Source organism: Drosophila busckii, chromosome 3L (genome assembly GCF_011750605.1).
Source record: "Drosophila busckii strain San Diego stock center, stock number 13000-0081.31 chromosome 3L, ASM1175060v1, whole genome shotgun sequence".
Classification (NCBI taxonomy): domain Eukaryota; kingdom Metazoa; phylum Arthropoda; class Insecta; order Diptera; family Drosophilidae; genus Drosophila; species Drosophila busckii.
The window spans coordinates 8,257,827-8,277,577 of record NC_046606.1 but is presented as its reverse complement, the minus strand read 5'-3'; the positions used below and the strand labels follow the sequence as shown (position 1 = coordinate 8,277,577).

The window sequence follows — 19,751 nt, the reverse complement described above, 5'->3', positions numbered from 1 at the left end:
GTTACTAATTGTTTTAATTCGCATTTTTAATTTGCATTAATTATTGTTGTTATTTTGTTTGCGCTAATTTACAACATGATTTAAATATGCTACACTTTGTAATAGTATATTATATATATATTTATATAAGCACATATATTATATATGTATGTATGTATGTATGTATATTTGCTTTAATTCAAACAACATCACGATTTAGCGCTTTGATGCTCTCCGTTCCGCGACATTTCGCTTGCAACAAATTATTCCAATATGCCTTTTATTAATGTACGCTTAAGTATAGCGCAATGTAAAATGAGAATTTCGGAGTGGCTAAAAACAAGGTCTAGGCGGCTAAAAATTATACGACACCAACAACAAATTAGAAAACAAATTTCTCAAGCACACAATTCGTACAGATATATGTGTATATGTATATATAGAGATATAGTAGTTACTAATAAAAAGCCATGATCAACGCCTAAATTGTTTGCAGCTAATTAAAATCGGTGTACTGATCAGCATGGGGAGACCGTGGCGAACTCACGGGCGCTGTAGGCTGCTCCAGATTAGCGGCCATCTGTCGCAGATTATCCACACCCGCCAAGAGTTGTCTAAAACATAAATATGTTGTTAATAATGTTACATGCCCACATCCACTTAATCAGCTTACCTCAAATTCTGTTCGGCATTCTCTGCGGCGCGTAACAAATCTCGCGACAATTGCTGCGTTCTGGACGGACGCGATACATTGCTGCTGCTGCTGTGACTGCTGCCGGGCGTCATCGCAGCGGCAGCTGCTGCTCCAGATGTGCCCTGTTCGTTGCCATCGCGCAGCGCATATAGCTCCGCCTGTCAACATACACAAATAAATTTAATGACACTAACATTAATCTGTGCTGTACTAACCTCCAGTTGTGCCACTTGCCGCCGCAGACGTTGCGCATTCTGTGTCTGTGTCGTCGCCGCTAATGAGTCGCGACGTCGTGCATCTGTAAGCAGCAGCAGTTGCTGTTCAAAGTCATGCGCGCGTCGCGTTTGTGCACTTAACTCCATTCTCGTGTCTTGCAGCTCTCGCTGCAGGCGCTCGTTCTCCTGGCGCAGCGTGGATAGCTGCATGGAGCCTTCATCGTCTTCCTGCGGCGGCGAGTCAATGGAATTTGAGGGTAGCCCAATCGCTACATCTGCCATGCGCTGGGATGAGTGGAGTATGGGTCCGTCGGACAAAAAGTCGGGCAGCATAATGGCCGACGAGCCTGTAGCCTCTGCTGGTGCCGGTAAGCAAGCTGCATTGGGCAAACCCGCCACCGGCTCAGCAGCGGGCAATATCAATGCATTGCCGCCCACAGCACCGCTACAATTTGGCGCCTCTGCGCCACCTAGGGGTGAATTGGGCGGCGAGCTAAGATGCGCCTCTTGACACCACGACTCTGGCAAGTGATCCTGCACAAAATCTGGCAGTGCCGAGGCAGCCCCAGCCACGTTTGACGTGTCCAGAGGCAGATCAAGCTTCATTTTCATCGCTGACGTCAGAGCCAATCGATTTGGACGCATCGCGGGCCGCCGACGTGGAGAGGATGCTGCATGTGTCGGTGGCATATCATAGCTGGAGTAGGACCGTGGCACGTATCGCGAATTGCTGGACTCCTCTTGCAAATTCGAAGCAGCCGAAGGGAAAATATCTGCAATCATAACCAATTAGTAACAAACTGTTCGAGTAAATATATTTAAGGACTTACCATCATCCGCGCGCTCATCGTAGAGGCGACTGTTGCGCATGTGGGCAAGACCCACATGGTCATCGTCATCATCATCCAGCACGACACCGCTCCGATCCACATCCAGCCGCAAATCCGTACGTAATCGCATGGTGGAACCACTGCTGCCAGGGCCGCCACAAGCTGCATACTCGGCCAAACTCGCCTGCGAGTCGAACGAGCTGAAGCGTGGTGAGCGCTTCATTTTGGAAGCAGCGCTGCCGTTTACGTCCGGCTGCATGTGGCTAACGGAAGCGGATTGCGGTACCTTGGGCCTGGCCCCCGTTGACGTTTGCAGCGATGCTGTTGCCGATGTTGTACTTGCAACACTGCCACTGGGATTGTTGCTGGTGGTACAGGGAGCGTCCAACGAAGTTACTGTGCTGCTGGGCGCCGTCACTGTACCGCTGCTGTTGAGAAAGTGTTTGAAGGAAAACGTTGATGAGGAAGCGGCGCTGGCATTGCTGCCTGTAGCTGTCGATGATGTTGCTGCTGCTGCTGCAGGCGCTGCTTGTGTTGATGTTGCGCGTATATTTGTGTAATCGCCAGCGCGATTGTTGCCCCCATTCAGCCATAAGTCCGCTACCAGATCATTGACGCTGCTGCCCCTGGACGTTGCTGTTGCTGTTGTTGTTATTGCTGTGTGCTTGGCATCGCCGCAGGCTCCGGCGCTATCGCCTGCCAGGTGCTGTTGTGTTGTTGTTGTGGTCGCAGTCGCGGCAGTAGCATCGTCCGTATTGATATTGTTCCCATTGCCATTGGCCATTTGTATGTTGCCAGCACGCTAAGTTATTTCTGTCAGTTGTCCTGGCGCTTCTCCTTATTGTCTGCCTCTGCTGTGTGTGTGCCTGATGTTGGCTTTGTTTGTTTTTTCGCTTCAAATTTAGTTAATTTCAGTTTGCATTTCTCTGCCGACTTTTCACTTGAGTTGTTGTTGTTGTTGTCTAGAGATGGGCGCCTTAAACATTGTTGTAAACTGTTTAAGTTTTCTTCATCTAAAGTTGGCAGCACTGTTGAAAACCTTCATGTTTCCCGAGTTTTGGAAAACATCGATGTATCGATACATCGTCGATGTTTTTTCCAGCTCTAGTTTGGGAAACAAAACAAAAGTAAGTGCGCTGTAAAAAAAACAAAAACGCTGCTAATTGGACGCAATATACATGTATAATTAATGCAATAAAAAGCGAAAGGCGAAACGCATACGCTGTGTAAATAATAATATTTCATAACGTGGTTGTTTGCACGGCAAGACATATTACCAGCAATATTAAAATCAGCGTCTAGTCCGAAGTAAAGAAAGTGGAAAAGAAAATTCTGTGCACCAAACAAACCGGTCGGCGCGCTACAATAACGAATGCAAGATACGCATTTTTAAACAAAAGTCGTGTGTGCCCCCGCCCCCAAAAAGTCGAACGAAATAAGTGTATACTAAATACATACATACGAAAAAAAGTCATATTTTACATTTGTGCTGAGCAAGCGAAGAACGCAAAAGGCGGCCGCCATATGCCACTGCTGCGGGGGTGAAGGTGACGCTGTGCTGCTGCGCCACACACCGCACCACAATCGTAACGTACCAAAAGCAAAGGTGGCAAACGTGAGTGAGAGGCTAAACGAGCAAAATTCACCTTTACCGTATTGTAAATTGCTTTTGCAAACACACACAAATAGAAACGCTGCAGCTGGCAGGCAGCACCAAGCAGCATCGTGTTCCACTTTTAACAGGCAGCGCCCCTTTTGCTACTACTACGCGGACTCGCACACCCACCCACCCTCTTTTTTTATTTGACTGCTGCACCCACACACTGTCCTGATTTTAGAGAGGGTCAACGAGTAAATGTATACGTTTGTAGAGGTAACGTGCGAGTATTGGTGATCAACAACCACAATATCAACAACTACAACAATACAAGCAGAGCAAAAGTTACTCTCCTGAGCGCCTTGTAAATGTGAATCCCAGTTAGTGTGTGTGAGAGTCTCTCTGTCTCTGTGTGTGTGCCAAACGTTTTTTCTTTTTAATAAGCAAGGAGCGCATAATTTGTAAAATGCAACGAAGCTGTAACTGCGCCAGCAGCAGGCAGGTGAGTTCGAGTTCCAATTAGACTGAACTAAATTGAAGTGGCAACAATTGCTGCGGTTTGTGGGGCTGCTGCCCATCCCTTTTTTTCTGAAGTTTGGCCCCATTTATTGACTACATGCTTTTCTTTTTTATTGCGGTTCGCTTTACGAACACTGAAGTGCCCTTAATAAGAAGAGGAAGCGAAATTGTTGTGAATATTAAATTGTGCGCAGCTAGAGCATAACTTGGCTTCAACGATACGAAAGAATGTAGCGTCTATAGATAGATACATATGTCTTCACCTATGCAGCAAAGAAACTTCCAATGCACAGCCAGGCAAATAAACAATAACAAACTTGGAGCTTGTGTGTAGGCAGTGAATGCTGGAGAGGTAAACATTTTAAATATAGACTTGATTTTGCTTTTATCGAATTCGAAATTCATTCCTTAAGTTAATAATTGCTCATACTACTACCTCCTCCTCCTGCTGGTGCTGCTGCTGTTGCTGTTCTCGCTCAACACCTCTGCTCTTATGCTCCCTGAGGCGTGCAATCTGGCCAAGGAGAATTGTAAATAAAACTATGGCAAAGAGGGTCGCAAATTGAAGGGTGTTTTTCTTATTTACCTCTTGTGCATGTAATTTAATTAACGTTTAGACTTAGCAGCCCCCCTTGCTGACTCGCTCTCTTTCTTCTCTCTGTTTGCCTATTTCTAGTCTGACCCATTTTTGGGCATTTCTGTTTCGCTGTTAATTAATATTTGTTATAGTCATGTGTGTTTTTGTTTCATGTCTGTCTGCCCTTCGATAAGCAGCTTCAATAATTTCATTTCATTTGGTAACAAATTAACAGTTGATACTGCGCTTTGTAGTTTCATTATCTCGCTTATAAACTTTTCGTTGGCACTTAAGCTGCTTTCAATATGGCCCTGTGCATTTATAGACTTTGCTCCAAGCGTGTGTGTGGGTTGAGATTACGTGATTAAGTGTCGCATTCGAGAATCAATAGTGGTTTTCTTTTTCGACTCTCGGCTCAATGATAATTTTCCAGTTTCTATATGCACAGCTTAGCGTAGCGAGCTTTAAGATTTAAAAGCGCCTATGAGCTTTTTAAGCTACAAAATTCATTCACAAAATTCAATATTCTAAACTTTTAATAAGTTGGTCTTGTGTTTTTGTTGACCCTTTTACGCTTTCAACATTTTATAAATTATTTATTACATGCAAATTCTCTTGCACTTTATTTGCTTAAAGCGATTAAATATTCAATTGCCCAATTAGCCTTAGGTAATGGGCTTTGACAAGCCTTAATTGCCATTTTGTAAGGATTCCTTGCAACTGTATTTAACATTCTTTACTTTTTATATCCTTTTCACAGCACTTTGCGCTGCCCGCGTATGCGTCGCAGTCGTAGATTAGCCACGCCTGGCAGCAGCAGCAGAGCAAAGACTGTTCAGTCAGGATTCAAATGTCGTCGTCGAACAACGGCGGCATCAATAGTGCCACAAATGGCCGCAGTGGCAGCACTGGCAGCGCCAACATAAACCTCAATATCAAGGCCAAGGGAGGGGCAGCCACAGCAGGTGGCAGTGCCGCGGCGCATAAAACGTTGCCGGATCTGAAGACGCAGCGCAGCAATAGCAGCGCCGGCACAGGCATTCGTGTGGTGACCAAACCCTTTGCCACGCATCGACGGGACAGCTCGCATGTGGAGAAGCCGCCAGCATTGGAGAAGCCGCTGAGCTATGCCCCGCCACAACATGGCAAAACAGTTGTTTACAGCAAGGAGGCGAAGGAGGGCCATTTGGTCTACTGCGAGGGCAAACTAATGTCGGGCACGCTGTCGAGTTTGATTATGCATATGGTGCCCACACATGTGTACTTTCCGGATCATTGTTATCTCTTTGCGTTTCTGCTGAGCGCACGTTTGTTTATACGGCCACACGAGCTGCTCGCTCAAATCTCCGCCAACTGGGAGCAACAACAACAGGCTGGAATCGATGTGGTGGATGAGGCGGTGGCAGCAGCACCACCACTGGCACTACACTTAAACTCCGCCTCGCCGTTGACTCAACGCAAGGGCGCTGCAGCAGCTGCTGAGCTGGAATTGGAGCCCAAGCCGCAGCAGCGCAGCATGAAGCAGATTTCCGCACAGCACTGCATACGGCTGTTGTCCGAGTGGATCGAGATCTTTCCGTATGACTTTCGGGATGAGCGCCTGATGCAGCAGGTGCGCATCCTAGCCAGAAAATGCGTCTTCATTGACAACTCGCTGGGCAAACAGGTGTCATGCATACTACAATTGCTGGTGCTGCGACTCACAGCGCTGGAGAAGTACGAGGAGTTCTTGGTCAACAGCGAGAACACCGACCAAGCCGCACAGCAATTGCCGCAACCAGCACATCATCATCACCATCATCTTCATCATTTGCACAATCCGTTTCAAACATTCTTGGGCAGCTCGCACACAGCGTCGAGTGCACACACTACAAATGGTATTACAGCAAGTGGCGGCGGCTCAGCGAGTGCCACATCCAGCAACAACTCCACGAGCGGCAACAACTCGGCGTCAAGCACCCCACAACCGGACGAAGTATTTGGGATTATGGACATTTGTGTCAGCTGCGAGCATTTGGCACATCAGCTAACGGCCATTGAACTGGAGCGTCTCTCGCACATTGGACCCGAGGAGTTTGTGCAGGCATTTGCCAAGGATTATCAGCAGACCAAAGGCGCATCAACGGATGGCAATGCGGGAGGCAGCGGCAACGGCAACGGCAACTCACTTAACGATATGAAAAAGACGCGCAATTTAGAATCGTATGTGCAGTGGTTCAATCGGCTCAGCTATCTGACGGCCAGTGAAATTGTGAAGGTAAGTGGGCGGAGGGATTAAGCTCATGGCCGTGCAGCTGGTCATGCATGCAAGGGATTAGCGAAATCAATAACTTTTGCAATCACTTCCCACAATATTTTATTTACATATGCATATATTTCACAGTATCCCAAGAAGAAACAGCGAGTGCGCGTTATTGAATATTGGATTGAAACAGCACGTGAGTGCTTCAACATTGGCAACTTCAACAGCCTAATGGCCATTATAGCTGGCCTTAATCTGGCGCCCATAGGCAGACTCAAAAAGACCGTAAGTCAATAAATAAATATTCATTTGTGAGACCCATTTATGTTTATGATTTGACTTTGCAGTGGTCTAAAGTGCAATCTGCAAAATTCTCCGTGCTGGAACATCAAATGGATCCAACATCGAATTTTAATAGTTATCGCTCGACGCTTAAAGCTGCCATGTGGCGCTCCGAGGGCGCTACAGAGGAACGCGAACGCATAATCATTCCATTTTTTAGTTTATTTGTTAAGGACTTATATTTTCTGAACGAAGGCTGCTCGAATCGGTGAGTGTACTCAAACTATATATACACTTCTTAATAAAATGAATACTTTTTTTTACTTATTGCAGTTTGCCAAACAATCATATCAATTTTGAAAAATGCTCACAACTCGCTAAACAAGTCATGGAGTTCAACGAATGGAAAAAGGTTTCCTGCCCATTTGAGAAATTGCCGAATGTCATTGCCTATTTGCAGCACAATGCAGTGCTCAATGAAAACTCGCTGGCAATGGCATCCTTTGAGTGTGAGCCACCGGATAACACTGAGGAGAAGGATCGCTATAAAACTGTGAAAGCCGAAACGAAGCAACAATTGCTGCAACAATTACAGGAGCAACAACAACAGCAGCAGCAGCAACAACAGCAATAGTTGAATCTTAAGCTACAAACATATGTTTAGTGTAATTGTTTAAGCTACGCTTAAGTGCTTGCCATGTTTAGTTTTTTTTTTTAAATTTACATATTTTCTATAAGTCTATTATTAGTTGTAGGAGGGAGTAAGTTAAACTTGAAGTGTATTTAAGACGCATGCGTGGCAGCTTTTATTTTATTTCTACTTTCTATAACCAACTGTTAACTTACTGAAAGATTACTCAACTTGTCTTACTTAATTTCTGAGCCGCTAAGCATGCGCTTAAAACCAAACATATTCTACGAAACGCTAAGCATCTCCAGAATGTTGCCAGTAAACAAATTAAATTAATTTAACTATGCACTTAAGCAACAACAAATGCAACAGAAGCATAACATTTTAAAAGATACAAAACAATTGTATGTACTTAAAGCATTTTATTGCCGCAAACTCTTATATATTTAGTTATACTCGGAACTAATTTATGTATTGTAATAGTTTTATTACAGTCTAACAAAATCTTATATTTATACAAATTTATTCATAATTGATTTTTAAGCATTTTGACAAACCTATGTGCGCGATATTTTGTAAGCAAACAGTATTTATATTATATATTTACACAATTTTATAGTTAAATTAAATAACTTTTAATATTCAATGATATATGATGACGCTTTTGTCCCTGCAGCTTCAACATTTATCAACCATTATCAGCAAACGAAACAACTTCTTTTTAAGTACAACCACAACAAAAACAAGTTCACTTTGTGGTAGCTACGATGATGCTTTTTCCTTTTAAGATTTATTTTTAATCGAAACTATTCATATACCATAAGTTTATACAAGAAAACAAAAACAAATAAATGTGTCTGGAATCTCTATGATATTATCTATAAAGGGACTAAATCAAAAACAAAACAGAATATTATGGACTCAAAAACTGCTTTCAAATAAATCAGCCGAACAAAATCAATTCTTCAAATAATGTGAAGCATTTTTAATTGTCAATTTGGATTTAAGGGAAAGTAGTAGTGGGATTTATTTTTTTTGAGCCATGTTTATCTCAAAGATAATACAAAAAAGATACATTTCTTCCTTTTTACAAACTCTAATCGATATATCGATACATGCGTGAGTGCAGAGTGCTATTTCTCACGCGCAAGCAACTCATCACTAATAAAAATAGCTAGTAATCACAACAAACTAAATAATTTATAAATTCACTTGGAAAAGGGGACAATGAATCGTTTTGCCTATGAGACGGCTCGCTTAACTGAATCTGAGACTTTCGTCAGTCGTGACCGTCAAGTTAAAATTTACGACGGCGACCAAAAAGTAAGCTAACAAATCAAAATCATAGGAAAATCTCAAAACTATGACTAACTGCTGTTGCAGACAGAATTCGAGGATGGTGAGGTGGTGCTCACCACACACAGGCTGTTCTGGGGCCGTCCCGGTGAAATAGCTAGAGCAGCTATAGCTCTGTGTCTACCTCTAAGCTATGTGATATCGCTGAGCGAAGAAACAACTGCCTCTAACTTTTTTGGACGTAAGACACGAATTATAATGCATTTGCGCCCACCGCATCCCGAAAAAGCGCCTGGTCCGCTGGACATGAGTCGTGCATCGCACATAAAGCTTTCCGGCAAGAATGGACTAAGCGTTGAGTTTCACAGCGCATTGCGCGAAACTTTGAATGCGCGAGTTTGGGAAATCATGTTGGTTAACGAGACAACAATTCGAAGCCCCGGACCACTGCCAGTGTCCGATAGCAATGATAGGCTGGCCAGAATACAAAAGCGCACAGGTATTGGTGGCATAGAGCGTCATCTGGAGGCAAAGGCCAAGGCTACGGATGAGAATATAGCGCTGGCTTTCCAAGATCTAAGCGTGCTTATGGCCATGGCCAAGGATATGGTGGGATTATCCAAAAACATAAGCAGCAAAATACGCGAGCAAAAAGGCGAAATATCAGATGATGAAACTGTGCGCTTTAAGTCGTATTTGCTCAGCTTGGGCATAGACGATCCGGTGACGCGTGATAACTTTACCAGCAATACGGCGTATTTTAATAGTTTGGCGCAGCAGATATGCGAGATGCTGCTGGATCCCATAGAAGTAAGTGTTGTGTGCATATAAACTGAGAATTGCTAAACAGCTTCATTTACATTTTAAGGAACATGGCGGCATGATGTCTCTGGCTGATGTGTACTGTCGCGTGAATCGCGCACGCGGCTTGGAACTGTTGTCACCAGAAGACTTGTTGCATGCATGCGAACAGCTGAGCGGGCCAATCAAACTGCGCAGCTTTCCCAGTGGCGCGAGAGTGCTGCAGCTGGAGTCACATGATGATGAGCTTATAGCCAGCGATACGCTGGAGAAAGTGCGCGCTGCCGAATCAATGGCTGTGGAGGAGCTGGCAAAGCAGCTGGGCATCTCATTGCTGTTGGCCAAAGAGCGCCTGCTGGTAACCGAGCGACTTGGCAAAGTGTGTCGCGATGAGTCCGTCGAGGGATTGCGCTTTTTTCCCAATCTGCTGCTGCAACGTGATTTTTAAATATAAAACTTTGTTCAATTTGTTAATATTAAATACAGAGCATAGACATTTGTTTTTTTTTTGTACATTCACACAACAAGACTGTTTTATATTTGATTTATTAGAAGTCTTTCATAGATGCATTTGCTTGCTAAACACGCCTAGAGTGACTGCATTGCATTTGTGGGCGCATAATTGTCAGTTCTCTTGAAAGTAATTGTCGTAATCACTTGAAATGTTTACTTTTTAAATGAAATGAATCTACGTCAGGTATTTAGATAAGCAGTTATTGAATTGAAGTTTACATTTACATATATAGTATGCAGACTAATTTATATATTAATAGGTATTTGATAGCTTATGCTGGTTTTTTATTTTTTTTTATTTAATTGCTCTGCATTACTCGTATGTAATTAATTTATTTTTAAAAAATGACCAATTAGTTATGTATTACTTTCACTTTGGATCTGAAGTATCTCCAGACGGGGATACCCTTTATCGTCTTAGCTGTCTTTACTACCTGTTTTTAAATTTATCGTAACATTTATAATTTTTTTAGGTAGTACCATGTTTTTCTTGCTTAAATCACATTTATTATTTTGTTTTTTTGTTTTTCTTTTAATATTAACATTGAGTAAGTTATTTATGTGAGTGTATGTGTGTGTATAGTTTAGGGGTTCTCTGTTATTATTTTACTCAATTTCTTGTTGTACAGCAAAAGCAAACGATGCCAAACAATTACAATTACAGCAAACGATGTAACATAATTAAAATTACTTAAATAAATAATTTCATGCTATAAAAAACAGGCTTTGTTAAAAAACAAACATTCCCTTTGTGTTGTTTTAGTTTCGTTTTTCCATATATGCAGTTTTACATATTTACTCAAACAATATAATTATCTTTCTCGTTTTACATTGCGCTATTAAAAAATAAATTTTTTAAATAATTATAAACTGTTTGACTTTTTTGTGTTACTAATTTTTTTTGTTTTCATTTTTGTTAGTTTCGTTAATAATTTTTTTGGGGTTGTAAATAATTAATTGCATTTGGAAGTACGATAACTAATTTGTTTGTGTGTTGCTTAATGATGCGAACTAAAAATTTGTTGTGTTTTGTATATTATAAAATTAAGTTAGGCATTTAAATAATTAGCAATAATAATAATATTAATAATAATAATAATAATCGTACAATATGCATATGTATATAGTATCTATAATATTTCTATATGAACCATTACGCCTGCTGTTCATATACATAGTTAAAACTAATCCAAATCGTAATCGTAATAATTAGCCATAATTCGTTTTACAATCAAGTTCACACATTTGAATGCTGCTTATTATTGCTTTGTATTGTTTTCTTTTCTTCTCTTCTCATTTCTTTTGTTTTGCTTTGTGTTTAGCTTATAGGTTTCTTTTGGGTCTTACAATTGTTTTCGCTTTTACTTTTGCCTTAGAGCTTAAGCTTAAAATTAGCACGCACGCTTAAAAAGCTAGTCTTAAGTTGTAACAAATTGGAGTTGGTAGAGCCAAACTGATACGACACGTTTCCAAATGGCATAGTAAATATGAAAACAACTATTTTTGTTATATGTATATACAATTAGATAAATATTAATCAAGAACTTTTACATTTAATTTGTTGTTTTGTTTTGTTTTTCGTTTCTTATTTGTTTCGTTTCTGCTAGCGCCAACTCCAAAAATTAAAATGAGCTGTCTGACGAATGTTGATCGCTTGCGGCTTGAACAGTCCTACAACTCATCTCAGCTACTCTCACTTACACTTTATACACATCAGAATATATGTACGTAGCTATATATATATATATATGTAGGTATGTATGTATATGGTTATGGTAGATAGTGCTATTTAAATGTTTAACCATAAACTATAATATCATGCAAATACACAACGCGTAGCCTTATTACAAATCTTCTCTCCTCAATTAACAGTTTCATTTTCACTTGGTCGCATCGGTGGTCGAACGTCTGCGATTGACAGCAGCCTGTTGCTGCTGCTGCTGCTTGGTGAGCGCCGTCAGCGTGCGCTGGCTCATCACCGCTGTCGCATTGCCAGCGCGTCCGCCCAGCTGTATCTGCTGCATTTGCTGCGGCATTTGGCCGGGACTAGGCAGTGTTTGGGCGTTGACTGTGCTGCCGCTTGTGTTGAGTATGCGATGCTGGTGTTGTTGCTGCTGCTGCTGTTGTTGTTGCTGCTGCTGCTGCGGCTGCTGCGTTGACGCTTTAACAGTCTTCATCTGTAGCTTTTGCGCAGACATAACTACGGGGCCAGCAACTGCATTGGCTGTAAAAATTGTAAAATTTTAATCGTTGTGTGGTGAATTTCGATTGCTTACTCACCATTCATGGGCGCTGTGGCTATTTTGAGCGTGGAGCCGCCTATCTGTCGCTGCGTGGTGAGCAGCTGTCGACTGTTGGCCATCTGCTTGCTGCCCACCACTTGAACATTGCGCGTGCGTGGCTGCGCAGCCGCCGCTGCAGCTGCGCCTGAGGTACGTATTGTTTGAGGATTTAGTTTCTGCACACCGGCGCCAACTATTTGAGCTGCAAGTAGAGAGCAAACGGGTGTGCGGGGAGTTTTTTTTTGTTGTTGTCGTTGGCTTTTTGTTTTAGGTTACAATGAAGCTCAGTTTGGTTTTGAACTGAAGGCGACTAATTCGACTAAACTGATGAGCGTGAATTAAGCGCACACTCACACAAACACACACACACAGACACACATACATACAGAGCAAAGAGTTTAGTTTGAGCATGAGAATATCGAAACGAGGTGGGTTAACGGGTTTGTGTAAACGAATAACGAAACGGAAACGGAAATTAGAAATTGAAACAGAAATTGTAAAGTACAAAAATAAAGCAATTAAAATATACAAAACTGCAAGTAACAATAAAAAAAAAAAAAAAACGGCAGCATTTATTAAATGCTAAACGCGCTCGAGCCGATCTTGGCACTTACCAATGGGCAAAGTAAGCATCGCCGTGTTGCCGCCGCCAGCATTGTTGGCGCCTGCGCTGTTGCCGCCGCTGCCCGCTGCATTGTTGGTGATGACCACAGTCTGTGTGCCCGCCACAGTTGAGGGCAGGCTTACAATAGTGCCCGGAGCAGGCAGCTGCTGGTGCTGTTGTTGTTGCTGTTGATGGTGCTGCTGCTGCTGCTGTTGGTGTTGCTGCTGCGTGGGCTGCAAAGTTATCGTATGCGAGAGCTGCTGCTGCTGTTGCGACGAGACTGGCACTGAGACCAACACGCTACGCTGCTGCGTCTGCGCCAGCGAATTGGCATTTGTAGCGCCCGTTGAGTTGGACTGCTGCTGATTGCCGGAGAACTGCAGCGAGATGGGTTGCGTGAAGCCGGGCAACTGCACCTGGACATTCTGCAGATTGGTAAAGTTGGAGATGGCGCCCTGCAGCAGATTGAGGCCCTGCAGATTGAGCGTGGTTGTTGTCTGCTGCTGCTGTTGCTGCTGCTGTGGCGAGGCAGAGGGCTGCGGATGCGGACTAGACATGGGCGAGTGTATAGAGGAGGTGGCGGGTGAGTGCACCAGAGTTTTTGTTATATACTGCTGTTGCTGCTGCGGCTGTCCCTGCGGCGACATGTGCGGCATGGGCACGGCGGACACATTGGAGGTCACATTGCTGAGCCGGTCGAGCAGCACTTGGTTCTGGTGCGTCTGCGAGGACTGCGAGTGATCCGAACCCGATGGCGATGGCGTTGCGGCATTCGTAAGCAGCGCACTAAGCGTCCCGCCACCACTGCTGCCTGCCAGATTGGTGGGCACTGCAAATCCGCTGGCATTAGAAGCATTCGAATCACTGCCAGGCGAGGGCGCCGCCATGCCCACAACAATGGCATTCGGTGGCGCCGTTGTGCTGTCCCGACGCAGTGAACTTAGCAAGCGCTGCTGCTGTTGCTGGCCGGTGTTGAGTATCTTAAGACTGCCGCAGACGCCGCCTGTGCTGACCGTATACGCTCCATAGCTGGTTGCAGGATTGGTCATTATCGCTGGTGGCGAAGCCAGTTGTGAGGCCAGCGCTGACATGGAGACACGCACTGTCTGATTGCCGTCGCCGGACTGCTGCTGCTGTTGCATTGCCTGCGCCTGCGGCTGATTGAAGTTCACAGCAATTAGATTGCCCGCGGAATTGGTGCGAAAGGCGGTGGTGCCGCTGGCGCCCACAATGTTAATCTTGCGATTCGAGTTGAGCAGGTTCTGCAGCACTTCGCTGGATTGTTGCTTGCGCTGTGTACCCACCAAAGTGGGCGTGCCACGCGTCGTCTGCACATAGGTGGTCGTGCCAGTGTCCACTGTATTGGAGCCCGCCTGTTGCTGCTGCTGCTGTTGTTGAGGCGGATGATGCACCAGCGTTAAGGTCTGCTGCTGGCCGCTGCCCGAGGTGGTGAAGGTGCCACTGGCCACTGGCGTGCTGGTCATGGCCGCCGGCGCGCTGTTCAGCAAATTCAATATAGATGCATTGCTGGAGTTCTTCAACGTGGTGGCGTTCGCGTTGTTGTTGTTGTTCGTCGTGCTGACAGCTGTAAAACATGAACGATAATATTAATTACATTGCTGTTAAGCGCTTAAAGCTGTTAACTTACAGAGCTGTTGATGTTGCTGCTGCTGCATTTGCTGCTGCTGTTGTTGCTGCTGCTGCTGCTGCTGTTGTTGATATTGGTTAGCAGAGTTCATAATGCTGGTGACTATGGCGTTAATCGCAGGATTCGAATGCATTGCCGTATTGTTATTGTTATTATTATTATTATTGTTGATTGTATTGTTGTTGTTGGCAGTTATCTGTAGCTGCTGTTGTTGTTGCTGCTGCTGCTGCTTCTGTAGCAGCTGATGTTGTGTCGTCACAATCGGCGCTACCTTCAGCTGTGATTGCTGTGCGAAATAATCAAAAAATAAAGTTAGTCAAAGCATTTCATTCATTCAGGCCTCCGCTCTAATCAATTACTGATAAGCACACTTTGGCTACTGTACCTACAACTATTGTTAATATGCAGCTAATTCAAATTATAGTGCACTGCACTGTGATAACGCTTATATCATATCTAAAACTCATTTTGATTTTACTACGTTGATATACAATAAATGGTTTAAAAAGGTAGAAAAGATTTCACATGCTAAATCCTAAATATTCAAATTCAAGTTGCAGTGTCCTGTAAACAGCATAAGCTTATAAATTTGTTCTTTTAATTATATTTTTCAACAAATAATGCTTTCTCTATTTAGGTAATTATATTAGTGAAAGTTCTTTCGTAATTATCAACGAAATTTCATCATGTTTTTAATCTAAAGATGCTAACCCTTTGTTTTTTGTTAATAATTTAGCAGCAAACGATTTCAACTCAAAATAATTTACTAATTAACTAGAAATACTCAATTATAGTTTTAATATTACATTTATACATATTATGTATACGAGTCTCATCAATTGAAATTGTAAACACAACTGGGTCAAATAAATATGTCAAGGAAATGAAAAATTCAGTATTGTCTTTTTACTTACGAGAATTGGCACATTGGAGTTGAGTTGGGCACGCAATGCGGAATTGGCGCCTATGGCCGTGTTCAGCTGTGCATTGGTTGCTTTCTGTTGTTGCTGCTGCTGCTGCTGCTGTATATTGGCTGGTTGGATGGTGATGCCCGAGTGCTGCAGCGCTGCGGCCAACTGTTGCTGCTGTGGCTGCTGTTGCTCCTGTTGCAGGAGCACGAGCGAACCGTTGCTTAGGCTCACCTGATGAGTGGTTGTGTTGGTTGCGTTGCTGCCCACTGCAAGCTGCTGTAGTTGTATTTGCTGCTGATGCTGAGGTGATTGTTGTATTAAGATGTTGTTGCCAGTGGCAAGCTGTGCTGTCTGCCCTTGTTGCTGCTGCAGCTGTAGACCAGCATCGACTGTAAACTGTGTGGCGGTAGCCAGTTGCTGTTGTTGCTGCTGCTGCTGTTGTGGTTGCTGGCGAAACGTTTGCTGCACGCTTATTGTATTGTTCACAGCTTTGTTTGCAATTTGTTGGCGATTCATTGGCAGATTAATGTTTTGTTGCGCTTGCGCTACATGATGCACTGTTGCTGGCAGTTGTTGTTGCTGTTGTTGCTGCTGCTGCTGCTGTTGTTGTTGTTGTTGCTGCTGTTGTTGAGTAAATTGTGCTTGCCGCTGCTGTTGTTGTTGCTGCTGCTGTTGCTGCTGTTGTTGCTGCTGCTGCTGCTGTTGCAAAATCAAACGTTGCTCATTGGTGAGGCCAGTGTGGGTAACAATTGGCACATGTCCTGGTATCAGATGCGTAATCTTAACAGCCTTGCGTCCCTCCTCGGTGAATATTTCACGGAATTGCTGTATGTAGCGATTCGCATGGACACGCGTGCCCAGCGCAAAGCGACAGGATTCACCATTGCGTTCACCCTCGCGATAGTCGCGATCCACATACAGTTCGCCCAGGTACTCGGCATCCGAGGGTCGCTGATAGATGGAGAGCTTGATGTGATAGAGAGCGCGACGCCCCTCGTTCGCCTCGCGCTCCGTCTCCAGCACATACTCCTCGATGAGCTGCGGCTGAAAGTTGTGGCGACAGCTGGGCTGGCAGCCATCCTTGCAGGCCTCGCTGAACTCGTTGAGCGGCTCAAAGGTCTTGGCGTACTTCTCCACGCTGATCACATGCTCGGGCACCTTCAGATTGGCCGGATACTCCAGGCAGGGTGGCCTGATGGGCCGTATGACCTCCTGCGGTCGTCGCGGCACCTTCGAAGTGAACGAGCTAAGCATGGCGCCCACCAGCGGATTATTGCTGGGCGCTGTGGCGGGCGTTGCGTTCGCTGCGCTGCTGTTGCTGGCATTGCGCGGACGCTGGCGCAGACGCGTTAGATAGTCGCAGAGCTCGAGACCTTCATGATGCGTGAACTGATCCAGTTTGCGCTTGCGATTGATGGCCACCTGGGTGAACTTCTTCATTTGGCGGCGCATTTCGTGCGAATTGTAACGCTGGCGCTCATGTTGGGCATTGATGGCCTGGCGGCCAATGTTTGGGTCCGGCTCAAGGCACAGCGGCTCCGCCGTGGCCAGCACCAGTTGACTCTCGAGCGCTAGGCGATCCTCCGGCGTCGCAGCGGCCCAGCCCAGCGTATTTCCCAGCTGCTGCACGTCCGCGAAGAGCGTCGCATTGCTGGGACGTAGCAGTATGTGCTTCATATCACAGATATTCGTTGAGGTGGCAAATGTCTGGCGGTAGTCGCGGATTTGTGCAATTACACAGCCGGCATAGAATACGCTCGGCTTGGCATGCACGCGGGCACCCTCGTTGCCGTCTTGGGGCGAGCTCAGGCTGACGGTTTCCGCATTTAGCAGATCCATGAGGAACTCGGGTAGCAGTTCGCGATCGATGCACTGCAGCAGAAAGTCGTTCTCGTATGGCCAGCGAAGCACTTCGACCAAGCCATAGTTAGAACTCGCCGTCGCCGCACTTTGCTCCTCGTTGTCACCTAGCCTGGACTTGCTCTTGTACTGGCCGCCGTCGCCATCAAGCTGTGCCTTGCCACGTGCGCTCTTTTCGCTGACGGGCTCAGTGCCTGGCAGCTCGATCCATTCATTGGTGTGCGGATTTAACATCAGCTGCTCATCATAATGCAGCGCCAGCGAGTAGCCCTTGTTGCCCGGATATAGATTGACCACAATCGTGTTTAGCTTTTCGCATTCTACCAGACGCTCCAGTATAAAGGAACGACTGCGCTGCTTCAACTGCAAGTAAAATATGTTAATGAAGATCTGGCAGATCAAGAGCTACTATACTTACCCCCGTTTCAGCAAAGTGATTGAGGTCATTGCTGAGCATTTGCAGATAGAGTTCCTTGATCTTGCCGTGTATGTTGACAAACTTTGTGATTGCATCGCGCTTGCTGCTGCTGCTGGACGGGTTGGCAGCGACAGCGCTTTGAGTGTTGCTTTGGGAGCCAGCGCCGGCGCCAGCACGCGTTGATGCGGACGTTAGGGCTGTACTACGACTAGAGGAATTAGATGTGGGCTCCTTGTTGTTGCTGCTGCCGCCGCTGCTGCTATTCTTTTGCCGCTTGCTGGGCGAGGTTTGGGGCGATGCTAGCCCATGGTGATTATGTGACTGTTGGTGGTGCAGGTGTTGCTGATGATGGTGGTGGTGATGTTGATGCTGCTGCTGCTGATGATGACCGCTGCCAGACGAAGCATTTGAACTACTAGAGGCTGGCCGCCGATCGGCCTTCTTGTTGTTATTGCTGCTGGTGTGAGATTGCTGCTGATAATTGCTGCTGTTGTTATTGTTGTTATTATTGCTGTTTAGACTGGAATTGACACCGGGAGGCGTGGAGAGCAGCAGATCAGGAACTACCGGCGAGGGCGACGTAATTGAGTTAAAGTTTGACAACGTTGTGGTCGAAGAGGAACACGATGAGGGTGAAGGTGCCACCGCCATTCCGCTTGTGGCATGCGAGTGTGTCTGTGGCTCCGTGAGTATGACAATGTTGCCCCCAGTGGGCGTAAGCTCTGCGGGCGAGTCATCATCATCGAATATGCAAATGGGCGGTTGCGCAGGTATTTGTGGTATGGCCTGCAGCAGGCTCGTCTCCAAGAACGACTTGCTACTGGTTGGAAAGCTGACCGTAACCGAGGCAGCCGGTGACAGTTGTTGCTGCTGCTGACTGTTGATGGCAAGCGGGGGCGAGCACGCGTTTTGGAACACGGTGTGCAGCGAATATGATTGATGTTGCTGCTGCTGCGGATGTTGCGCCTGGTGTGACTGTGGTGAGCTTTGTGTGGATGTGTAGACAAATTGTTGTGGTACGGCCGAGTTAACGGCGTGCACCAGACTCTGGGCACTCGCATTCAGTGGGTTGTCTCCCTTTAGCTTCTTGAGCGTGTCATTTATGATGAACTGTGCACACACAAAAAATACATTAGCATAATTTTAATTAATCTTATGCTTATTTACAAATAGCTAAGTTGTACTTACGTCTGCTTCTTGGCATGATGAGTCCAAACTTTGCATTGTGCCAGTGAATAGTAGTGGTAGTCGCAGTGCCAGTTCCAGTTGCAACGGGGTTCCAGTTCAATTATCGACGACATTCAAGCCAGATAGCATGGACTGTAGTAGCTGGGCGCCTCCGCAGGACCAGTTCAGATGTTTTCATCTCGCTCCTCCTTGCATTTGCAGGTGTCTGGCCTGCCGAGAGTTACAACTACACAACACTACACACACACGCGCACACACAACACACACTAGAACAACAACAACAACAAACTTTTTTTTATTTTCAATTACTTTTCAGCACAAATTCGCGTTGGGGGCTTGTATTGACAGTGGCATTGGATTTGCGCCTTTTTGTACAGACTCTGGGCCTAAAATATTGTTATTGTTGAGTTTTCATGCGATATTTCTTCTCCCCTAAATGTAATTTCTTCACTCTTTTTCTGCTGCTGCTGCTTTGCGTGACATTTTCTCTTCGCCTCCCTTTTTGCCTTCGGCCTTTTTAGCTTGTTACACACACAAAAACACAAAGCGCAATCTTTAAAGAACGTTAACAACCGCACGATTTGTTTAATTGCTAGTAGATTTGCTTTAACTTAATGCTTTTCATTTGTTTAATGTTTTTTTATGTTTTATGCAGAAAGTTAGT

At 45.0% G+C, this 19,751-nt stretch overlaps 4 protein-coding genes across 5 annotated transcripts; 2 read left to right on the top strand and 2 right to left on the bottom strand.

Annotated features, from left to right (window-relative positions):
• Positions 1–154: 154 nt before the first annotated feature.
• Positions 155–2,831, bottom strand: LOC108600550 (putative GPI-anchored protein pfl2). The gene is made up of 4 exons (XM_017988209.2): positions 1,719–2,831; positions 889–1,661; positions 653–831; positions 155–593 (listed from the first exon to the last, which is right to left on the bottom strand). The coding sequence occupies exons 1-4, from the start codon at positions 2,500–2,502 to the stop codon at positions 476–478; spliced, it is 1,854 nt and encodes a 617-aa protein (XP_017843698.1). The 5' UTR covers positions 2,503–2,831; the 3' UTR covers positions 155–475.
• A 945-nt stretch (positions 2,832–3,776) lies between these two features.
• On the top strand, positions 3,777–7,946 carry LOC108600549 (ras-GEF domain-containing family member 1B). Its single transcript, XM_017988208.1, has 5 exons — positions 3,777–3,817; positions 5,172–6,668; positions 6,795–6,938; positions 7,001–7,203; positions 7,269–7,946. The coding sequence occupies exons 2-5, from the start codon at positions 5,262–5,264 to the stop codon at positions 7,567–7,569; spliced, it is 2,055 nt and encodes a 684-aa protein (XP_017843697.1). The 5' UTR covers positions 3,777–3,817; positions 5,172–5,261; the 3' UTR covers positions 7,570–7,946.
• Positions 7,947–8,744: 798 nt separating this feature from the next.
• Positions 8,745–10,157, top strand: LOC108598891 (vacuolar protein-sorting-associated protein 36). Its single transcript, XM_017985651.2, has 3 exons — positions 8,745–8,889; positions 8,950–9,672; positions 9,731–10,157. Exons 1-3 carry the CDS (start codon positions 8,794–8,796, stop codon positions 10,109–10,111), a joined length of 1,200 nt encoding a protein of 399 aa, XP_017841140.1. The 5' UTR covers positions 8,745–8,793; the 3' UTR covers positions 10,112–10,157.
• A 1,587-nt stretch (positions 10,158–11,744) lies between these two features.
• On the bottom strand, positions 11,745–19,720 carry LOC108600562. 2 transcript variants are annotated; one of them, XM_017988225.1, is made up of 7 exons: positions 19,088–19,720; positions 17,900–19,009; positions 15,625–17,844; positions 14,711–14,996; positions 13,073–14,647; positions 12,457–12,660; positions 11,745–12,400 (listed from the first exon to the last, which is right to left on the bottom strand). In XM_017988225.1, exons 1-7 carry the CDS (start codon positions 19,121–19,123, stop codon positions 12,057–12,059), a joined length of 5,775 nt encoding a protein of 1,924 aa, XP_017843714.1. In that variant the 5' UTR covers positions 19,124–19,720; the 3' UTR covers positions 11,745–12,056. The 2 variants fall into 2 exon arrangements, with proteins under 2 accessions (XP_017843714.1, XP_017843715.1); XM_017988226.2 differs by lacking the exon at positions 11,745–12,400 and having other exon boundaries at positions 12,576–12,782.
• Between the last annotated feature and the right edge of the window lie 31 nt (positions 19,721–19,751).

Coding starts and splice junctions, on each gene's coding strand:
- LOC108600550 (XM_017988209.2), bottom strand. CDS start 2,502: ATGGCCAATGGCAATGGGAACAATATCAATACGGACGATGCTACTGCC. Junction 1,662..1,718: donor CGATGAGCGCGCGGATGATG/GTAAGTCCTTAA, acceptor TTATGATTGCAG/ATATTTTCCCTTCGGCTGCT. Junction 832..888: donor GGCAAGTGGCACAACTGGAG/GTTAGTACAGCA, acceptor GTATGTTGACAG/GCGGAGCTATATGCGCTGCG.
- LOC108600549 (XM_017988208.1), top strand. CDS start 5,262: ATGTCGTCGTCGAACAACGGCGGCATCAATAGTGCCACAAATGGCCGC. Junction 6,939..7,000: donor TAGGCAGACTCAAAAAGACC/GTAAGTCAATAA, acceptor TTGACTTTGCAG/TGGTCTAAAGTGCAATCTGC. Junction 7,204..7,268: donor AACGAAGGCTGCTCGAATCG/GTGAGTGTACTC, acceptor TACTTATTGCAG/TTTGCCAAACAATCATATCA.
- LOC108600562 (XM_017988225.1), bottom strand. CDS start 19,123: ATGCAAAGTTTGGACTCATCATGCCAAGAAGCAGAC. Junction 19,010..19,087: donor CATCATGCCAAGAAGCAGAC/GTAAGTACAACT, acceptor GTGTGTGCACAG/TTCATCATAAATGACACGCT. Junction 14,648..14,710: donor GCAGCAACATCAACAGCTCT/GTAAGTTAACAG, acceptor CATGTTTTACAG/CTGTCAGCACGACGAACAAC.
- LOC108598891 (XM_017985651.2), top strand. CDS start 8,794: ATGAATCGTTTTGCCTATGAGACGGCTCGCTTAACTGAATCTGAGACT. Junction 8,890..8,949: donor TTTACGACGGCGACCAAAAA/GTAAGCTAACAA, acceptor CTGCTGTTGCAG/ACAGAATTCGAGGATGGTGA. Junction 9,673..9,730: donor TGCTGCTGGATCCCATAGAA/GTAAGTGTTGTG, acceptor TTACATTTTAAG/GAACATGGCGGCATGATGTC.